At 43.3% G+C, this 22,692-nt stretch overlaps 1 protein-coding gene across 1 annotated transcript in view; it reads left to right on the top strand.

Annotated features, from left to right (window-relative positions):
* Positions 1-22,692, top strand: part of LOC109363693 (maestro heat-like repeat-containing protein family member 2B) — a 169,012-nt gene that overhangs the window by 5,795 nt on the left and 140,525 nt on the right. The window contains exons 19-30 of the mRNA XM_085224092.1: positions 194-313; positions 510-632; positions 768-923; positions 1,145-1,267; positions 1,578-1,657; positions 2,069-2,204; positions 2,321-2,413; positions 2,815-2,901; positions 3,076-3,199; positions 3,402-3,511; positions 3,973-4,125; positions 4,382-4,536. Of these exons, the coding sequence (XP_085080218.1) occupies positions 194-313; positions 510-632; positions 768-923; positions 1,145-1,267; positions 1,578-1,657; positions 2,069-2,204; positions 2,321-2,413; positions 2,815-2,901; positions 3,076-3,199; positions 3,402-3,511; positions 3,973-4,125; positions 4,382-4,536 (1,460 nt within the window). The remainder of the gene's footprint in view (positions 1-193; positions 314-509; positions 633-767; positions 924-1,144; positions 1,268-1,577; positions 1,658-2,068; positions 2,205-2,320; positions 2,414-2,814; positions 2,902-3,075; positions 3,200-3,401; positions 3,512-3,972; positions 4,126-4,381; positions 4,537-22,692) is intronic.

Raw genomic sequence — 22,692 nt, 5'->3', positions numbered from 1 at the left:
GCTGCTCACGCTGCTTTCCCTGCCTTTACCCCCCGGAGGGCCTTTCCCTGCAAACTGCCTGGGGGCTGGCTAAAGCTCGGCCCTGTAGCTGCTCTCAGTGACTCCCATGGAGCATGGGTCCTTCCCACCTGGCCCTCTCTTAGCAGGTCAGGCTGCTGCCATGTCTCAGCTGCTTCTTTCCCTTCCCACACAGTCTTTCCTGTACAAGGCTCTGGGCACAGTGCTGGGAGCTTGTAAAGAAGTCCTCCACATCCAGGAGAAGCTGCTGCAGCACCTGGAGGAAGCAAACGCGGAGGAGCCATCTGAGGCCCAGGTGAGCTCTCCTCTCCTCCAGCTTCTGCCAGCATCCCACTCTGTCCCTGGGGCAGAGGGCTTCTCCTGGCCCTGCTCCGGGCCTTTTGTTCTCCTCCCCACTGCTGCTTCCATCAAGCGAGGACCAGCCCGGCCACCATGGCTGGCTGCGCCAGTAGGTTCAGGCCTGCGCCAACTCCCCTTGTTGTTTTGTGCAGGGAATGATCTCTCTTCTCAGCCACGCTGCTGAGAGGAACTTCCACACAGTCCTGGACACACTCACCATGTTTGTGTCCTGGCTGTGCAAAGGCTGGAAGGGAAGGATTTCCAGGCACAACAAGGTAAAGTATTATGGATTTCCATCTTGTCTTTCTTCCACTGTATTTTCACAGCAGCTTCTGCCTTGGGAGCCCTGGTGCATCGCGGGGCACTGGGGGCCGTTGAGCGAGTGTCTCAAGGCATTTCTCCCCACACAGATGGAGCTGAACAGCATGAGAGCTCATGCCACATGCAGCGCTCTCATCCTCGCCCATGGCAGATTGGCACTGCAAGCCTCCAAGGAACAGCTGCTTGCCCGCCTGGAGGGAGACATCGTGGGCAACATCCTGCTGCTGTACAGCTGCAGCTGTCGGGTGAGAGCTCAAAGCGTTACAGGTTGTCTGAGCGCCCAGCTGCAGCCCCTTCACATGGGGGGATGCTGAGATGGGCCTTCTCTTTCCAAAGGTCCCTCGGGGAATGGTTTGTGCCCAGATCAAGATCCAAGGCCTTCCCTTAGCGTTGCCCCCACGTGTCCCCCTTGCAGCCCTTGGCCCTTCCTGCAGTTCAAAGAATGTTCTTTTCTCTTGGGCCTCAGGACTTGCAGAACAAGCTCGCGCTGGTGCAGAGCATCACCGACTTCAGCTCTGCTGTCCATGCTGTGGGCAACCCCGCCTTCTTTAATCCTTCCTTGAAGGACAAGCTGCTGAAGATCCTGATGGTGAGTACCTAGAGCCAGGGCTCTCTGAAGCGGAGCTCTGGGCTGTGCCGCGAGGCTCGCTTCCCTGGAGGCATACATGTCTCCCTCAGCCACACGTCTCCAGCTAATGGGGACATTGGGTGCTGGCAGGCAGCGGCTGGACAGTGGGCTAGGTCCACCAGCTATGGAGCTGCTGCATCCTGCAGTGCCTTGGTGGGAAACGTGGGAGTGATGGGGCTTGTGTGTGGCAGTTGTGTCTGTCTCGGGGCTGGGTAGAACAGCTCTCGTGTGCCCTTTGCCCACTTTGACAGTGTCTCTCTGGGACTTGCAGGACCTGCTGAAGAAGTACTACTTGGGCACCCCTGTATCTCCAGTGCCCCTCAAGGTGGTTCTGGCCCTGGAGCAGTTGAGGTAAGGGCGGGAGCCTCTGGGGTTGCAAGGCAGCATGGTGGTCCTCCATTTGGTTAGCTCCTGAAGGCCTGGAGGGGGCAGAGGGTGAGAAGCCACATCTACAGGAGAGATGGCTGGGCTGTTGTGCCCAGTGAAGCTGAGGTTCTGGGCAGGGAGAAAGGCCCTGGTGTTCCTGTCCCCTGGCAGGGAAGAGAAGGGACACCTGGGGTCTCCTTCCCTTCAGAGAGGCAGGGGGTTCACTGCTGCTGGTGAGGAGAAGGGTGCTGACGGAACTAAAGACAGTGCTCAGCAGCATGGGCTGGGGATGCTGGCTTTGCGGCTGTCCATTAGGAGAAACTGAGATGTTTGAACCAGTCTGGAGTGCACTGGTAAAGGTTCTTTCTGCTTTCTCTTCCTTTTTTCCTCCTTCAGCAAGCTGAAGCTCTCTATAGGAAGCAAGGACATGTCTGAAATGTTGGTTCTGTGCTGCAAGAACATTGTGACGCACCCCTCAGCAGAGATGATGCTGAAGATCAGGAAGTCACAGCAAGCAGCTCAGTACCTGCAGGTAACTTGCCGTAACTTTCCCAGCCACCTCTCAGTCAGAAACCTACTTCAGCACACAAGACTTATGCTCTGGCAGCAGCCATGATGCCACACCTCAATCTCTTCTTCTGCTTGCAGCTTCAGCAAACATCATTGAAATCTCTGGGCCGGCTCATTGCAGTCCTGCTGGAGGCAGAGCCCTCCGGTGACTTCTTCCAGAACATAGTCCATGTGAGTATGTGTGGGGCAAAGGAGAAAGTATGGTGCCTGCTGATAGCGGAGACAGAGATCTGGGGACTGAGAGGATGACCCGAGGGGGAGAAATCTCCTGCTGATGTGCCAGCTCACTGCGAGCTCAGAAATGGGCAAAGAAATGGGCCCTGCAGAAGTATAGGCAGGAGCCAGCCCTTGGCAGGCCACAGCCGAGGAAAAGCTCCCAGGTTAGGAGGCAGGAGTGTCTGCAGAGAGAGCAGGCAGCAGTGCTGGTGCTCAGTGAGGTTGGGGGGCCGCATGGAACCACAGGGCAGGCTCTGAGGGAAAGTGCCAGGAAAGAAGGGACAGGGAAAGGGGTGGCAGGAAGGGAAAGAAAAGATGTCCGCAGTGAAACAGTTGCTCTGCCCCAGGTCCTGCAGAAATCAATGACATCAGACAACATGTGGGAGCGCAAGAGGGCCCTGCAGACCTGCTCCCAGCTGCTGGCTGCTTGTGAAGAGCTTCAAGTGAGTAAAGAGCCCCACCACATGCCCCCTGCTCCCTCCCTGGTGCCCCTGAGCTGGAAGGTGAGCTCCACCCAGCTGTGCATGCTGTGTAATGGTGTGGGGAAGGGATAGGCAGAAGAAGCTAGGAAGAGCTGGGGCCACCTACAGCTTTCTTCCTGCCTCTCACCCCTGCAGAGAAGAGATGCCTGCGATCACTTTGGCTCCTTGGTGGGATTGCTGGCTCCGCTGACATGTGACCCCATGCCCACATCCCGCCAGCTGGCTGTCACTTGTCTGGGCTCTCTCCTCCAAATCCAAGGCAAGTAGAGCGTGCGGACACCAGCCCTCTGCTCTCTTCCCCAGCAGTATCAGAGCCCCATGGGCTGGGCTCTGTTTACAGGAGTGAGAGGCACCATGTGCAGCTCTCTTCTTGTCCCCACCCTGTCCTCTGTCTCTTCCCCGTGGAATGCAGTTCCATTTCCAGAAGTATGATTTCCCTTTTTTCCCTGTGCTCTTTCCAGCCAAAGCAACCAATAGAGTCATCAAGACAGGAGACACTGGGAGCCTGTGTGAGGGGCTGCATGCCTGCAGCACCATCTCTCAGCTCCAGACCTCATCCAAAATCGCAAGAGTGAGTGCACCCAACAATGGGAGATGAGATCTCAATGCATAGACTTCTGCACGACCCTGTGCTGCTCCCAGCCTCTCACACCACTTCCAGAATGAGCTGTCACCCTAAGACCACTTTTCTCAGCAAGTAGCAGGAGGCTCTGAGCTATGTCTGGCCTTCAGGTGCCCAGTGCAAGGAGCTGATTCCATGATGCACGTTTGTGTGTTTGTGTGTGTGTGTGTGAGACTGTGGCTGCTGGGAGGTAGGCTTTTCATGCAAGCAAATACCATGGGTGAAGAAGCTGAGAGAAGGCTCAACCACCGTACATGTAAATAGAATGGTATGGAGAGCAGGAGCGTTGTGATTGCTGCCTGAATGACCAGCAAGTTGCTGAACTAAGAATGCCCTCAACACTGCTTTATGTTTTGAAGAGCTGCCACAGAGCAGTGATGGGATGTCTCCTGCTTCTCATTTCTCTGCAGATAGTGTGCAGAAACTTCCCACTGGAACGCACAGTTGACTTCATGTTGGCCATCAAGGAGACCTTGCGGAGAGCCAAAGGATTGCGTGTGCGTGCAGCTGGGAAGTGGATGATCACCTTTCTGCTGATGTACGGGAAGGACATCTGTTGGGACGTAAGAGACTTTCTTCCACGTGTCTTGGACTTTTTCTGGCTCTTGGACTATGCCTTGTGCCATTTGCCTCTTGTGCTAAAGAAGCACAGCCTGAGTGCAGAGCCAGGACATGGACAGGGTGGCTAGCATGAAATTTAGGCTTAGGCCTTGTCAGCATGTCAAGGGAGCAGGCATTGTTCACGTGCTGGATGTCCATGGTTAGGCCCTGCAGAGTCAAGGATGCAGCAAGTCGTTCTTTCTCCCCTTCTTCTTTCAGGTGCCACCAATCCTCCACATTCTGCGCAGCTGCTCATCGTCTGCGCAGCAGAGCACGTTCGTGCCCTTCCTGTGCCAGGCGGTGGTCATCCTCACCTGCTGTCACACAGAGGTCACGATTGACAACTTCTCCCGGCTGCTTGGGCCCACAGACAGGTATTGGCACTCCTGCCTTTGCTGTTGCTGCAGTCACAGTTGTAGCTTGCCTTTGCCAGAGGGATCCAGGGAGGAAGCAGCTTTTGAGGTCTGTTTGAGGTGAAAATTACACAGTTACAACCTGAGACTCTCCTTTTTCTAGCGAGGTGTGGAGGAGAATAAGAGAGTATTGTCTTAAATGGTGAGGACGGTGGGAGAGGAGAGAAGAGGAGAGGAGAGAAATGAAGAGAAGAAAAGAGGAGAGAAGAGAAAAGAGAAGAGAAGAGAAGAGAAGAGAAGAGAAGAGAAGAGAAGAGAAGAGAAGAGAAGAGAAGAGAAGAAAAGAAAGGAGAGGGAGAAGAGAAAGGAAAAGAGAGGAGGGGAGGGGAGATGAGGAGAGAGGGAATGGAAAGGGAATGGGGAGGGAAGGAAAAAGAGAATGAAAAGGAAAATTTAAAAGGGGAGGAGAATGGAGGGGAGATAGGGGAGAAGAGGGGAGGGAAGGGAGAAAGGAAAGGGAGAAAGAAAAGGAAAAGAGTAGGGGAGAGAAGAGGAGGAGAGGATAGAAGAGAAAGGAGAAGGAAGAGAGAAGGAGAGAGAAAGAGAGAAAGGAGAAGGAGAAGAGAGGAGAGGGAAGGAGAGGAGAAGAGAAGAGAGGAAGAGAGAGAGGAGAGGAGAGGAGAGGAGAAGAGAGGAGAGAAGAGGAGAGGAGAGAGAGGAAGAGAGAGGAGAGAGAGAAGGAGAGGAGAGAAGGAGGAAGAGAAGAGAGAGAGAAGAGAAGAGAAGAGAAGAGAAGAGAAAGAGAAAGAGAAGAGAAGAGAAGAGAAGAGAAGAGAAGAGAAGAGAAGAGAAGAGAAGAGAAGAGAAGAGAGAAAAGAGAAGAAAGAGAAGAGAGGAGAGAAAAGAGAAGGAGAGAGAAGGAGAGAAAAGAGAAGGAGAGAGAAGGAGAGAAGAGAAAAGGGGAGAGAAGAGAAAAGGAGAAGAGAAGAGAAGAGAAGAGAAGAGAAGAGAAGAGAAGAGAAGAGAAGAGAAGAGAAGAGAAGAGAAGAGAAGAGAAGAGAAGAGAAGAGAAGAGAAAAGAGGAAAATTTAAAAGGGGAGCGGGAGGAGAGGAGAGGGCAGGAGAAGGGAGGGTAGAGAGGGGAAGGGGGAAGGGAAAGGAAGGGAAAGAGAGAAGAGAGAAGAGGGAGGAAAAGATGAGCTAAAAAAATTGTATTACTTATTTAAAAAATTAAATGCCAGAATCCCAGCTATGATGTGAAAAGAATATTTTTTTTACCAAGTCTTCATTTAATAGCAGCTGTCCCTTCTCCATACCTGTTACAGAATCACAGAGTCACTGAATGTCATGGATTGGAAGGAACCTCGAAAGATCATCTAGTCCAATCCCCCTGCTGGAGCAGGACCACCTAGATTAGGTCACACAGGAACTTGTCCTGGCAGGTTTTGAATGTCTCCAGAGAAGAAGACCCCACAACCTCTCTGGGCAGCCCATTCCAGTGTTCTGTTACCCTCACCATGAAGAAGTTTTTTCTCATATTTTTGTGGAACCTCCTGTGTTCCAGCCTGCACCCATTACCCCTTGTCCTATCACTGGATGTCGCTGAGAAGAGCCTGGCTCCATCCTCCTGATGCACACCCTTTGCATATTTATAAATGTTAATGAGGCCACCTCAGTCTCCTCCAAACCAAAGAGACCCAGCTCCCTCAGTCTTTCCTCATAAGAGAGGTACTCCAGCTTCTTCATCATCTTTGTGGCTCTGTGCTGGACTCTCTCAAGCAATTCTCTGTCTTTCTTGAATGGAGGGGCCCAGAACTGGATACAGTACTCCAGATGCAATCTCACCAGGGCAGAATAGAGGAGGAGGAGAACCTCTTTTGACCTACTAACCACAGCCCTCCTAATATGCTTGAGGATGCCATTGGCCTTCTTGGCCACAAGAGCAGAGCGCTGGCTTGTGATCACCCTGTTGTCTACAGGACCCCCAGGTCCCTTTCCCATACATTGCTCTCCAACAGTCAGTCTCCAACCTATACTGGTACCTGAGGTTGTTCTTGCCCAGATACAAGTCTCTACACTTGCCTTTGTTATATTTCATTAAATATTTCATTAAATTTCTCCCTGCCCAACTCTCTAGCCTGTCTAGGTCTCGCTGGGTTGCAGCACAGCTTTCTGGTGTGGCAGCCACTCCTCCCACTTTTGTGTCATTAGCAAGCCTGCAAACAGTGCACTCTACTCCCTCATCCAAGTCACTGATGAATATATTGAATAGCACTGGTCCCAGTACTGACTCTTGAGGAACTCCACTAGACACAGGCCTCCAACTAGACTCACTCTGTCCCACTGACCACAACTCTCTGGCTTCTTTCCTTCAGCTAGTTCACAGTTCACCTCGCTACTCGATTGTCCAGACCACACTCTCTCAGTTTAGTTGCGAGGATGCTGTGGGAGATGGTGTCAAATGCTCTACTAAAATCAAGATACACCACATCCACTGCTTTACCACCATCTATCCCCCTGGTTACATCTTCATAAAAAGCTATCAGGTTGGTCAAGCATGACTTCCCCTTGGTGAAGCCATGTTGACTGCTCCTAATGACCTTATTATCCTTGAAATGTCTAGAGGCAGTGCCAAGGATCAGTTTTTCCATCATCTTTCCAGGGATGAAGGTGAGGCTGATCAATCTATAATTACTCGGGTTAATCCTTCTTGCCCTTTCTGAAGACTGGAATGACATTTGCTTTCTTCCAGTCCTCAAGGCACCTCTCTGATTCCCTACAACTTACCAAAGATAATGGAGACTGGCCTAGCAGTGACTTCTGCCAGCTCCTTCAGCACCTACAGGTGCTTCTCATCAGGACCCATGGATTTATGGAGGTCCAGATTGTTTGACTGCTCCTTAACCCAGTCCTCATCAACTGAGGCAAATTCCTTCTTGATCCTGACTTCCTTTGGGGCCTCAGGGGTACAGGGCTCCTCAGGACAGCCTCCAGCGGTATAGGTAGAGACAGAGACAGAAACACCACCTTTTCTGTATCTTCTGTCACCAGGGCAGTCGTGTGTGTGTGTGTGTGTGTGCACGTGCACACATGCACATGCGCAAACCTGTTTGTGTGAGTGCATGTGGCCAGCGGCAGTGTGAGAAACTCCCTCTAAGTTGGGCCAATGTGGAGCAATCTCTTTCGGGGGGGAAACATGTATTATCAATTATCAATTATCAATAACTCAACACTTTGTTCCTTATATCCCCGAAGGGTATACACGTATTCTAAAAACCTCAAAAGTGGAGCGATCTCCTTGGGGGATGTGAGAAACACGTAGAATCAACAAAACAATAAATCGCTCCTTACACCCCCAAGGGGTACACACGTACTCTCTCCTGCCAATAAGACAGTTACTACTACCATCTGGACACATTTGGGCTAATCTTGAGATACAAAGTCTAATAGCTTAGGCAAGTATGCAATAGGTTTTATTTTTGTCTTCCTATTCTTGTGTTAGAAGTCCTAAAGTAGCTTCTTCACTGACAGTTAGAAAAAGGTGAAATGGTTTCTTTAAGGCAGGCAGTTCTAACACAGGTGCTGTGATTAAGTCCCATTTCAATTCTTCTACTAATTCTTTTCCCTCTTTTGTCCATTTTAATATGTTGGGTTCTCCCTCTGATAGTTTTATATACAATCTCTTTGGGATTTTTTTTTTTTTTGTACGTATGCTTCTACTCATAATTTACAGTAACCAATTTGACCTAGAAACTTTCACAACTTCCTCTTTGTCCCGGGCAGAGGAAGCTGCACAATGCCCTGAATTTTTTCAGAATTAATTCTCCATTTCCCTTCAGAAATTACATGTCCAAGGTATCTGACTTCTTTTTCCATATACTACAGTCTAAAACACAGGTCCAGAAAGCATCTTTTAAGTCCGTTACACTCAACCATTTACGTCTGTGTGGGATCTGACTCATTAAAGTATAGGGGTTAGGAACTAGGTGGTGTTGATTGAGAACTATTTCATTAATCTTGTACCAGTTGATAGGTGCCATCTGCCTTCTGTAATGGCAAAATTGGACATAGAGAGCTCCAGAAGACCATTCTTAACCAATGTTTGTATTACAGGTTTTAGACCCATTATCCTTTTTAAAGGTATGGGATATTGTCGCTGTTTCACAGCTTCACTCCCTCCTTGGTTATTTTTAAGGGAGTAATTGTGAGTCCACCCCAGTGAGTCCTTCCCCTACCCACACCTTTGGATTTATTTCTTTTTCATCAGTAGCTGTTAGCAAGTTCATTGACACCTTTATACCTATTCCACAAGTTTACAACTGCAATCCTAATTTAACTATTAAATCTCTCCCCAGTGAATTGGTCCCTGCTTTTGGCAAATGTAACAATTGCCCTCTGACTATTTTATCTTCCCATTTTAATTCAATAGTCTCAAAAAGTGAAACTATCATTCTTGATTCCTCTACTCCTGTTATTAAGGTGTTCCCAGTTAAATTAAGTCCCGGTATTTTACAAGCTAAAGATGACCAAGAATTGATCAAACCGTTCTGCTAATCCAATAAGATCTTTCATTAAAGATTTCATTTCCCTGTTAAAATTTCTCACCTCTCCATTTACTAGTAAGTAGGGAGTTTACATATCATATATCTCCTGATAACATTGGAACTTAAGTATTAGTGGGGTTAATTAATTTAGATTTAGGAAAAGGAGGATTTATAACATCTCTTTTTGCATTGTTCCAATTCTTTCTCAAGCTGGCAGAACTTTTTCTTTTCAGCATCAGCAGTAGTTGCAGAGCTCGGTTCAGGTGGGTTGTTAAGGGGCTGATCTGAGCCAATACCCTCCACTCTGTCAGCTGTCTCCAGCCTCCCTCCTGTAATTACAGGACTTGACTCAAGACCAGGATGGTAAGGGGGGTGGTGAACGCTGTTCCATAGAGGAAAGTGTGTGAGTTTAATCCTAGGGAAAGGTACAGCGAGTAAACAGCTTAAAGAAACCCATTTGGGGTTTCTCTGTTCTTCCTCACATACAGAATTTTGTCTAGCCATGATTAACTGCTGTACTCCCTAAATATAACAAGCAGCATATGTGGACTACTCCAAAACAAAACAAAACAAAACAAAACAAAACAAAACAAAACAAAACAAAACAAAGCAAAACAAAACAAAACAAAGCAAAACAAAGCAAAACAAAACAAAGCAATAAAATAATAAATAGAGGAGTTTAACTGTTTACATCCATGGTTTGAAGCCTGACAAACCCAATCTTCGTCAGACCTGTATTTTGGCCAAAATACTGATTCCCCTACAATTGGCTCTTTAGGTCATACAATAACACAATACCTAATCATTTTCTGTTTATCCTTATCCCTGGTTTTCAAATTTCTCTTCCAGTTTTGCAACATATCTCCTAAAGGACTTATAGCAGGCACAGCTCTGGGGGCCCTCTCTCTGTCCCCCACCTTGGAACTCTTATTCCCCATTTTTCTCAGCAACCTATGGTCATGGTACTGCACGAACTGCTCTTCTGCAGCGTCATGCACACCAATTCTCGGTTCTAGGAAATGAGGTGTACCATCATGCAACCCTTTTGCAAGCCATTCGCACACAACATGAGTCCCAGACCTCAACCTCCAAGGGAATACTTAATCACACATGATTATTCTTACCTTGGTCTGTGCACAGAGTTGCCAGGAATTATTAGGTCAATCACACAGTACTGCAGTGCCCGCAGTCCATCCCTATCCCTCAGCTGTTCACAGATCTTGCCTCTTAAAAACATCCTCGGGTCTGCAGCTGGCTCCACGGTGAACCACTGCTGCCAACCCACAGGGCCGCAGAAAAATGAGTGGGGTGCACTGTCCTGTGCTGTAGAAGCGGAGGCTCACCACAGGTGACGTTGTTCTTGGATTTCGGCACCAAATTGGGAGAAACATGCTTAAGATAAAAAATTTCCAATCAAGCAAAGATCTCTGTGAAGGTCATTTTATTCATTATTGCAATAATGGGCGCGCACCCCCTACTGACAAGGGAGAAATTGCATAACTAGTCAGTGAGATCCACTCCATTATATACCCTGGGTCCGACACAGGTGAAGCCTCTCCTGGCACTCAGTGGTTGAGCATCTCAGGCTCACAGTCTTCTGATGCTGTTGCTACATTACACTTCCATAGCTATGTTATACTTCCTAGCAATATCTGTTACCAACCCATTGTCTTTGTGTATGTTCTGTACTTTTTACAGTGATAGGAGGACAATATTTTCAACTATCTGCATACTAGTTCTGTCCTGTACCAGACACTCCTCTACACTATATAATTACTTTACCTAGCCTCTGTGCCAATTTTACCTATGTCGGAATGCCCCTGTCTCAACTTTACACTGTTCAGCACCTTTCTTTCTGCGAGGCAACTTATCCTATGCTACATACAGAAATAGTGGAAAATTCCACTGCAAAAACACGATCTACCTCTCACAGCAGCAAGGCTCAGACTTGTTCCCAGCTGCCCAGGGCTGTGCAGCTCCTTAATGCATCTATGCCATCCAGATATAGGCTGCCAGACTTTTGGAAAGAAATCCCACTTTAACTCACTTTGAAAGCAGTTCCACACAGTAAAGCTGTAATCCCTCTTGAAACCTCTTCATATTATCAGCTACAAAACATGAGCTAAGCCTTTTCACCAGTGATGAAGAGCCTGCATGCTGTGCTTGTGACAAAACTGCTTGCACCAGCGGTGCTGACCTACTGTTGCTGTTACCACTGACCACCACCTCACTGTGCTCACATACACTGTTTAGTCTACTTCAGTGTTCCTTGTGTGTCAATGAATGTCAGTGGGTGACATTTTTTCCACATGGAGGAGTTCAGTGACACACCTCCACTTCGTGTGCACTTCCACGTCAGACGCATTGTGTCAGACTGTCCCTCCGCTGCCATCTGTCACATGGCAGTAACACGTCATGGAATACTGGTGGGGAGCTTCGACCCCTACTGCCACACCACCAACATCTGCCTCTGACATCATGGGCCAACACCATACAATGAGAGGCATTACTTTCAGAGCAGCCCTCAGAAAATGCATCATAGAATATAATAAGTAACAAATCTTATTTTTTTTTTTTTTTTAGTTTTTATTGTTTATTAAAGAGGTCAGACTTTAGATTGCAGATCTACATACTCCATTTGAAAATTGGCCAGTAATGTATTTCTGTCAGTGGAAAATGGAGCCGCAAAGAAACAAAACAGTTTGAATTTTTGGCAATCTTGAAACCTATTCTCTAATTCCTGTATCAAAACAGAAAACACAGCTGCGTATTTTTTGTGCTAGGGGTTGACCTGCAGGAGAGGAGCTCTGCAGAGAAGGACCTGTTGTCCCAGTGGACAGCAGGCTGGCCATGAGCCAGCAGTGTGCCCTGAGGCCAAGAAGGCCAATGGTATCCTGGGGTGTGTTAAAAACAGTGTGGCCAGCCTGCTGCCCACCGGGACAGGTTGGGGGAGTGATCCAGGACACTTTTCTGCTCAACCTCCTGTAAAGAACTGCTTTTAGCAGAGGGGTTGGTCTCAATGATCTATGATTCTGAGATTGCATGAGAAAGAAACCACGTGCTAATTGCACGTGATGGATTTGGCAGAGGCAATCCCTTTTTCCAAGGCAAAAGGAAGGTCTTAGCAGTAGCAGTAGGCAGGCAGCGCTGTCATACCAGAAGAGAGGCCAGTGAGCAATGCTTGCTCCCTGTGGGTGCTGGAGGCCAACCTCTACCAGGAGAACAAGCAGCCCAAGAGCTTTTGTCATGATCCAAATAGAACTGCACACTAATGCCAGAGAGGAACAGAGGCAGGTGACAACCCCACCACGATATGGAAAGCTTGCAACAGTGTTCTGCAGCACAGAACTTTCCTGCCCAAGTCTGTTTCAGAGCTGTGCCAGGACACTGCCTGAAGCTGAGAAAGGGCCGTGGCACTCATCGGAGCAGAAGGACTGCCTCTGAACACAGGGACAGTCCACTCAATGCCAGAGAGACACAATTCGTAAACTAGGAGGGAGATTATACAGTCGGCCACCAGATACCAGATTTCATTTCACTTGGCAGTTGCTGAAGTGCTCTAGGGGACTGTGGGTGATCACAGGCAAAGGAAAATGGGGAAATCACAGAAACTCAGGAATGGAAAAGATGTCAAGAAATCATTGAGTCCAGTCCCTCTGCTAAAGCCTACGACAGGTGGCACAGTTAGCTGTCCAGATGGGTCTTGAATATCTCCATGGGAGGAGACTCCACATCCTCTTCAGGCAACCTGTCCCAGGCCTGGATGCAGTACTCCAGATGAGGCCTCACAAGAGTGGCATAGATGGAGACAATCACCTCCCTCTCCCTGCTGGCCACCTGTTTTTTACACAGTTGGCCTTCAGGGCTGCAAGTGCAGGCTGCTGGCTAATGTCCAGCTTCTCATCCACCAGGACCCCCAGAATATTCATAAACACTTATATGTTCACCCCTTAGCCCTCTTTTCCCCAGGCTGAACAGACTCAGGTTACTCAGCCTTTCATAGAACCACAGAATCACAGAATGGATTGGGTTGGAAGGGACTCTAAGGAACATCAAGTCCCAGGCAGGGACACCAACCTCCAGATCTGGTTCTAGTCCAGGATGCCCAGGGTCTGATTCAACCCTGTCTGGAACACCTCCAGGGATGGAGTACCCGCAGTCTTTCTGGGTAGCCTGTTCCAGCACCTCACCACACTTTCTGTAAAGAACTTTCACCTGGCATCCAATCTAAACCTTCAATTATTGAGTTTAAAACCACACTCCCTTGTCCTATCATTGACTACCCTTGTAAAAAATTGATTCTCCTCCTTTTTATAATCCCCTCTGTAGTCTAAACGTGGCCTCACCAAGGCAGAGTAGAGGATCATCTCCCTTGACCTGCTGGCCACACTCTTTTTCATGCACCCCAGAATACCAGTGGCCTTCTTGGCCACAAGGGCACACTGCTGGTTCATGGCCAACTTGTTGTCCACCAGAACATCCAGGTCCATCTCTGCAGAGCTCCTCTCCATCAGGTCATCCTCTAACCTGTATTGATAAGTGTGGATATTCCTCCCTAGGTGCAAGACTCTGTATGGGCTCTTGCTAAACCTCCTTAGGTTCAGGAGGAGCAGGTTAAAAAAAGTGAATCAGCCATACAAGCATTAAATGCATTTTTATATACATATATATGCACATGCACAGCTGCACACACAGACATATATATAAGTAGAAAAAAATCATTATTAAAAAAAAAGAGCGCATTTAGAATTTTACTCTGTACTGAGTGAATTATCATTACAGACAAGGGAAGGCACTCCTTTTAGAAGATGCTTAGTTAATGAATCAGTTTTTTTACAGTGTGAACCAAAATGCACAGGGGAAATTTTGTTTTAATGATGTCAACGTGAATGATAAAAATAAACACCTTTTAAATATTGTTAGAATATTGGTAAATAGCCTGGGAAATAATGTAATGAATATTAGGTACCCAGAGTAATAAATAAGTAACAGTATGATTTGTTTGCAAAGCCACCCAGCTAGACAGAGTAGCTATTGAACAGGCTGCTCTGCAGGCACTTAACAGAATCTTGATTCTTGTTTTGAATTAAAAAAAAGAACAAAACCTAAAAAGAAACTAGGAGATGCTGAGGGATAATTGTACTGAAATGGCAGAATGTAACACTTTGTATAAATCTTCAAACTGACAGTGATTAAATTGCTCTTTTAATTTTTGCTTTTAATTCAGCAGTACACATACTAGAGCTAGTACCTATGTGAGTAAATGTGTTTTTCAGTGGCAAAATTGATAGGATTAGATGCATTATTTAAACATTTAATTGCTTATTAAGTGCATTTAAAAGTCTCCTAACCATTGAATTTATTGATGGATAATAAATAAGAAGCTACAAAGACAGTGCAAAATATCGCCTCCCCCTTCATACATACGAACACACACACATATTCTTTAAATCAGTGGATCACATATTGTTCAACAAATAGAACTCTACATTTTCATTTTACAGGTGGAAAAAAAACAAAATATATTTTTTGACATTTCTGTTAGTTAATTAAAATAATCTCAAGGAAAATGAGGGCTGGATAAATCATTTCTGAGGACACTAAGCACTTGATCCAAAGCCTACTGAACTCAGCAGGAGACTTTCCATCAACTTCAACAAGATTTGGATGAAGCTAAAAATGTTTTTTTGCAAGTATCTTCAAAGTAGATGCTACAACCTTAATTAAAATAAAGGAAGAATGTTACAGTTCTTTTAGTCCTTTCCAAGGAAATGTTCATTGATTATTTCTGATTCACCTGATCTAGCTGTGGATGGTCCAGTTCAGTGCAAGGGAATTGGACTAGACCATCTTTAAAAGTCCCTTCCAACTCTGAGGATTCTATGATTCTATGATTATGTGTTCTGCAGAACACTTTCAACATGATTAATAGAGAACAGCATTCTGGTTATGCAGCAGACTTGATTTGACATCTCTGCTCTGAGACTGTTGTTTGTTGCACACATACACGAAAAAGTTACTATAAACCACATATAAACAGTTCAGAGAGCAGAGGCTGGAGCTCGGGATGTATTTCTTCCTTTTCTTTCAGCTCAACAAAACTTGAATCCATCTCTACAGATTGTATCCCTGCACCATGGGTAAGCAATTAAATAAAAGATGTACATATGTGGAAAAAAAGAATACCAGTACTTGATCTCAACCTTAGGAGAAATCCACAGGTAGCTCTATCTTTTACAGAAAAGCTGATGCTGGTCCCTGAAAGCATCTTTCAGGATACCTACCAAACCAAGGCATGTCAGGCATCCTTCCTCAGGGAGGTGGGGCTGGCAATATGTTTACTTTCAAGTAGGCATTGAGTTGTTCAGCAATAATCTAAACTGAGGTGTTTGTATAGAAGCCCAGAAGTACAACCATTACAGAGTACAGAACTTTACTGTAAAAAAAACAAAACTAAAAACATTAATTTTTTTCAATTTCATTCTTGAATCCTGGCTTAATTTTAAATGTGAACTGAAAAATAAAATCACTGAGAACATATGTCACACTTGAACAGAGCCTGAATGTGTAGTGTCAGCAAAAATAATTCATCTGAAAATGAACTAGACAAGTATTTAGAGGGGAGAAAATAAATAACAGTATAGCATATTAATGCAGTAATACAGGGATACGTTTAAGGTCTCTTCCTTTTGAACTCTGTCAGCTGTTAAAACAACATAATCCATTTGAAAAAGACAGAGATAAATAGCATGTTCTTAAAGGAAATAAATAATGCTGCCCTACTTCTTAGGCAACAGTGTAAGTGAACAGATTTCAGAAACAAATTTACAAAACTGAAAATAAGTGCACTATCAAAGCGAATAACATATCATACAGGAAAATAAATGGAGTCATGTACAGTGTTGTTTGTGTGACACACTGTTGTAGAAATAAATCAGTATTGATGATCTTTTATATTGTTGAAGGCAGTGATTTCCAAAGTTATGGCTACAACTACCCTGGAGTCTAAAAGAAAACATATATGTGAATTATAATCTGAAAAAATACTTTATTTTCAAAATTCACAGTTAGTCTTCCTAACGAATCATTAAATGAGGATGATTTACAGCCTTTCCATGAAGTAATAATTATCCTTTCTTTTTCTTTTTTTCTTTTGTTCTCATAAAAGAATTGGTAAAATGAGTTTTCAGCATTAATACATAGGAACAAGATACTGTTAACCATAGAGTAGCCAAGTTTGGAGTGACAGTAACTGATTTACATTGCAAGATGGTATTATGCTTTAAGGACTAATGTATCTGCAATATGGAAAGAGAGCAAAATAATCCTTATTTAGCCCCTTCCCTTATCCTTGTATAAATAATCATAAGCATAATAGAGAAGAAAATGTCCAAATTTTTCCCATAGCAGTTGAAATGCTAATTCCCAGTATCCCTAAGGAAGGTATACACACAATTAGAAAGCACACTGAATAATGTCCAGAATTTTAAACTGCTGTGTCTGATTTATATCTACTCAATCAATCATCCAGTAATTTTTATTTACTTTTTATTACCCTGGAGTTACAGGAAAAACTTGGATGAGATTTATCACCCAGCTGGTTACAAGTCTTTTCCTATAAGAATGTCTACCTGCAGTCATTAACTCTGGAAAAATTTAATTTCAACATTGTTGCCCAGTATCTCAGGGGAGAATGTTATTTCATAACAGGTGGAAATAATAATAGCTAAAAAGTCTAAAACATCTAATATCTTCTGTGTCACACATCAGTTTGACAAAGAACCATTTGACATAGCAAATACTATCCAATTTTCTTTAATAGTTTGTTTGAACAACATATGATCTTTTAAACACAATATTGCATTTTATGCATTTTCTGACAAATTTACTAAATAGGGATTTAATAATAAAACTATGTAAACACTAGACTAGAGCACTAATGCTAGCAAACATGTTCACTGATGCCAGGGGCTATGAGTGGATATTCATCCATTTCTTTGCCATCTACCTGTTCCTTCTTTCATTTCATGCTCTCTCTCTGATCTGTTGTAGATGCTAGATGCTGTACTTTGGTTAGGATTTATTGGAAACAACAGCAGTTTTATTTAATTTCTGTAGGGATTGTGAGTTTAAAGATGCTGAAATTGTAGTTTTGTTTCCATTGCCAATTAATCAGCATCTAAATTCAAAAAGTATGACTTACATTGGAAAGATTGTAAAATGTCAATTGCATTTCAGCATGGAAAAATACATTGAAATTAAGGTGTATTCTCTGGCCAAATGTATTATTATGACCATATGTAAAATCAGATTTTTCCACAGTTGTATTCTATCTAGAACATGACCAGTTAATCTCTGATCTGATATTAAAAATGTGGTTTTGGCAGCTATTTGCTATGCAGAATTTCAGGGTTTGGGGAAATGACAATGGCATGTAATGCCTTTCCTCTCGGAAACAATGATTTAAAATCCATTGTACAGGTTGACAGTGACAATGGCCAATCTTTGTTATAAGGTTATAATTGCTGAGTGCTCCTCTTGAAATGATTACAGTGGGCTCGGCTCAGGCACAGTATTCACATCTCAATTAACTGGTACTAGCAGCAATAAGAAAGAGTGACCCTTTTGTAAAGATAAATAGGTTATTTAAGTTCTGAAATACCTCTGGATATTTTAATGAGGACTGCTTTCACACTCTCCCAGTAGGTAAGGAGGATCACAGTTTGTATTCTATCTAGACTTCTGTTACTTCTGTTATAACACTGCTACACACTGCAGATCTCATGCCTTTTCCCTTTACTGTTACCTTGCAAGAAGCTTCTCAATATGCAAGACTGACTCCAACTCCAAGCACTGCAAACAAAGCAGTCATACATCTAGGAATGTTTGTAAAAGCTCTTTCACCAGAGTTTTAAAGGAAAACAAATCACCTTAGACCATCTCTAAGCAGCAGACTGCCGGTCAGCCAACACAAATGGTCTTAATAGAGGAGATTATAGAGAGAGTGCTGACTAGGAACAAAACTTTCAGATCTACACGTAATCGTAATCCTAACTCTCTCTCCTTTACAAAGTTGAGGGAGAAGTTGTGTTCTGCAGAAGTACTTCAGTCTTCTATGGCCCTGGTCTCAAGGGAAGACAAGCAGACAAGAAGGTCTGCAGCAGATACTACTGGAATATCTGCAGTCAGGTGGAGTTACCTCTCTACTAAACAACATGGGTAATGGTTAAATCTGTGGTAGGTGTGAAACTTTCTGAATTTCACAGTATGTGTAGGGCTTTTATTTCACATATGTTAAACATGTAGAACCACCTATTCTCTCAGTCACTTTTGCTGAGATTCAGAGACACCAGAAGACATCATACAGTTGTTACCTCTGCTTCAACTAGGCTATTGCTGTAGTGCAGGGTGCTACTGCTTTAAAGAAGGAAAAAGAGAATGGAAAGTTCCTCATTTCTGCTTTTTCTTCACTCCTGGCAGAAAGAAACTGTGACAAAGAGCATTAACATACACTGGACACCTGGCTGCTATTTTTGTCATTTATAGCAGGACCATTCAGTATGTGACTGGACAGAACACAGCAACACAGAGAGCATATCTGCTGATAGTACTGTGCATGTCCAGGTTTGACATCACTTTGTACAATTTACGAACATGTTACCTTCAATTCATCCTATTGAATGTCATTACTGCCGTGTAACATACTTCAAAACTAAAGGGATGACAGCAAATTCAATATATGACCATGATATCTTCAAACTAAAAACTGTTCATTAGGATAACCTTCTCCTCCCCCAGTTTTCTCACTCATTGCCCATGAACTGCATACTTGCCTGTGATTTCTGGTGATTGTATCACTCTAACCCTCTATGCTCTAACTCATAGCCAAAAGGCAAAGAAATTAAGTGTCAATAAACTTCACCCTTTCAAACTTCTAATTAGTTATTCCTATCAAATATGAAGAAGTATGCTGTAGTGTTGATCTCTTTGCAGGATTTAAAAAGTATTTAAGAAGTTATCTCTTATTACACAAATGTGGAATCCATTGCCTAAAGCAATACAAATGTATTGATTCTGTACTTATGTATGAAAATAAATATCGTTAAGTACAATCTTGTAATCCTAACAGTCACATAAGAAATTTTGGTAGCCTATTCTTGATGAAGTATAAGGTTCATCTAGGATTGTTTGAAATCCTCTTCTTGTTTGAAATCCTCTTTCTTGTTTGAAAGCCTCTTCTCTTGTGTCATTAGTAATAGGACCAGAGGGAATGGTTTCAAGCTACGGCAGGGGAGATTCAAGCTGGACATGAGGAAGTATTACTTTTCAGAAAGGGTGGTCAGGCACTGGAATGGGTTGCCCAGGGAGGTGGTGGAGTCGCCGACCCTGGGGGTGTTCAAGGAAAGACTGGATGTTGTGTTGAGGGACATGGTTTAGTGGGAGCTATTGGTAATAGGTGAACGGTTGGACTGGATGATCTTTTAGGTCTTTTCCAACCTTGGTGATTCTATGATTCTATGAAATGTCAATTCTAAGAGGTGTATCCTATCTGTATCAAAATTAGTGTATAAAATTTCTAACCATGATCTTTTGAACCAATAAAATGGACAATTCAGCAGAATAGGAGAGGAAAGATATCCAAGCATGAAGAAATGGAGGTAAGTTCAGAGAAATCAGTGATACTATCATAATTTCAAGGAGTAGGCCATTTTCTAACATCAGCAGTTTTGGTTGTCCGTTTAAAGCTGTGAATGGACCTTGTTCTAGGGGAAAGTTGCAAGGAGGAGTTGTCTTTAGGGAACTCAGTAGTGCCTTAATTCAAATTCAAACTTAACACTAAAATTGCTCTTAAAGGACTTCAAAACATGTTTGAAGAGGATTCGGTCTTACCCCAAACTGTATTGCAGCTAATAATACATACTTGTTTCTAAAGTAATACCAAAAGTCACTTGTTTTGGCATGCCTCTAAATGTTGGAATACTTAGTTACCACAAAATATATCTTTTATAAAATGTAAGGTTCAGTCTCATCTCACATTTGTGGTCTTGTTTAGGGACATATATAGATAGGGGGTAAAAAGAATATAAGCAATTTATCTAAATCCCTTTAGGAAAACAAATAGAAATATAGACTTTTTGCCTGTCATATAGCATAATGAATGACAGGACTAATATAGCATCTAAAATTTTGCTGCTGATTACATACTGTTCAGCAGGTCTGCTGTGTTAACTTCTCGCTGCAGAGATCACACTGTCTCTCACCTTCTTTTCAGCTTTATCAACAGTTCCTCAATTGCGGGAATGCCCTTTCTCTGCTCCTTTGATTTTTCTCTTTTTTCTTACAGTATCAGTTTCTTCCCCTCTGTAACCCTTTTTTCTTTTCACATGCCTTCCAGTAATTTTTGTTTCCTTCTCTATCCCTGCTGTCTCCTTTTCTTTATTTCCTTCACCCTTAAAACATTCCTTACCCTGCAGATATATATTTTGGATTATCTGAGAGATTTCTTGCGAACTAGTGTTTTATTATAAAACAATTGATTCAGTTTTTTTTTTGTCTATGTGCGTGTGTGTGTGTCATGCTATAACACACATTCTGTGTGAAAACAGCTCCCAAATCCACCTAATTTCTAATTTACATCCCCTGCTATACGTTTATGGATGAAGGGATAAAGCATACTAATAGTGGATCTTTAAAGTATGTTTCCATTTTTGTTTGGTGTCCAACTTGTGATTATTTATTTCATAATTTTATTTTCAATTTTATCTTTTAAAGTCCCAATGCCTAAAATACATTGAAATAAAAGTAATGATGTTAGGAATTACCAGTTAATTTTAATACATATGTTTAATCCAATGAATAATATATATTGGTTGGATTGTTTTTTTCAGAGTTTCCAAATGGAAAAAAAATCGTTTTTTTTTTTTTTTTTTATTTAAAGAAGGTATCATTAAATTGTGTTTTTGGAAGCATTTATTATTATTATTATTAATACCACTATGTCACACACAAATTTCCTCATTTTAGAACTTTTTAAACTTGGTTGTCTGCAATGATAACTATGTTTGTTCCTTTCCTCTTCTTTTTTAAAACTCAGTGTCTAAAACTGAACACCAACCTGAAAAAGATTTTTCATCATCTTTCTTACCCTGTTTCAAAGACACACTGCTTACTTCTTTCTAAACTTCACCAGAGAGCTAATAACCCCACAACAGATTATTTCTCTAAGACAAAATGTATCTGAACAGTTACTTGCCATTGTAGATAAGATTCCATATTTATTAGAAACCTGTTAATGTTATCTTCTTATGATTGAAATTCACAGCTGCAGTAATATGTTTCAAAAATATGTACAATTTCATACAGGTGCAATAAATATGATGCACTTAATACACTTCTACTTTTTATTTAACTATATCCACTCTAGCACATTCCTTAAGTTTTAAATGAAAATGCGGAAGGTGGATTCTGTGGTGTGCTCAGAGATCCTGGTTCCTCTCTTCTTGAGACTGAGAAGATAGGTGAATCTTATAGAATCATAGAATCCTTAGAGTTGGAAGGGACCTCTGACAGCCATCTAGTCCAACTCCCCTCAGTGAACAGGGACATGCACATGTAGATCAGGTTGCCCAGCACCTTATCCAGCCTCGCCTTCAAAGTATCCAGGAACAGGGCATCAACCACAACACTAGGCAATCTCACCACCCTTACTGAAAAAGATTTTTTCCTTATATCTAACCTGAATCTACCCACCTTGAGCTTGAAACTATTTCCCCTTGTTCAATCACTACAGACCCTGCTAAAGAGTCTGCCCCCTTCTTTCCTGTAGCTCCCCTTATATAATGAAAGGCTGCTATCCGGTCACCTTGCAGCTTTCTCTTCCCCAGAGTGCCCTCCCTGGATTCCCACCCATGGAAATTGGAAGTTGGAGAGATGTGTGAGCGCTCAGGTGAGATACCTGGAGAGTGTTAGGATACCTCTGCAGCATGCAGTGGAACCTGAAAATCCTGTATTTTAGATGTAAATTTGAGTATCAGGAAAAAATATATACTTAGGGTCATTAATTCGCTAAAATAAGGTGTTGCCAAGAATATTTTTCTATGTTGTGATCTTTTTGGATAGATCAATGTCCATATTATTCCATTTACAATTTGATTTCCTTGCAGTATTAATCTTATTTGAAGCAGTTTCATATAAGTTGAGAAGAGGATGAAAGAGGAATGAAATCAGGGTTTAAGAAATAGGACTTGAAAAATCATGAAGCTGGTTAAATAATTTTGAAAAAGAAAGATTTCTGAAAGACAAAGTTCAAGCAATGATATTGCTGACTGTCAGCAACACTTGGAGCATTTGTCTCACTTCACTTTGAGTAACTTAGCTAAGGCACAGAGCTCTATTAAGATACCAGCAGCTGGCTTTGCTGAGTTCAAACCATGTGTCTCTCCTGGTAGACCTCATCATAAGGTCACAGCAGTGCATTAGTACAAGTGCTCAGGAGGGACAGTTAATCTCAATGCTTTAACTGCTGAGGAGGCACTAATGGGAAATTGATAAGAAGCTTAATGTTATTAAACACCTGTGAGAAACCACTTCAGGCAGAAGAGAGTTCTGCATCACTGAGGCCATAATCCTGTAC

The sequence above is a fragment of the Meleagris gallopavo genome, chromosome 1, assembly GCF_905368555.1.
Source record: "Meleagris gallopavo chromosome 1, MGAL_WU_HG_1.1, whole genome shotgun sequence".
NCBI classification, from domain to species: domain Eukaryota; kingdom Metazoa; phylum Chordata; class Aves; order Galliformes; family Phasianidae; genus Meleagris; species Meleagris gallopavo.
Note: the sequence above shows the minus strand (reverse complement) of the source record. Positions and strands in the feature narration are given on the sequence as shown.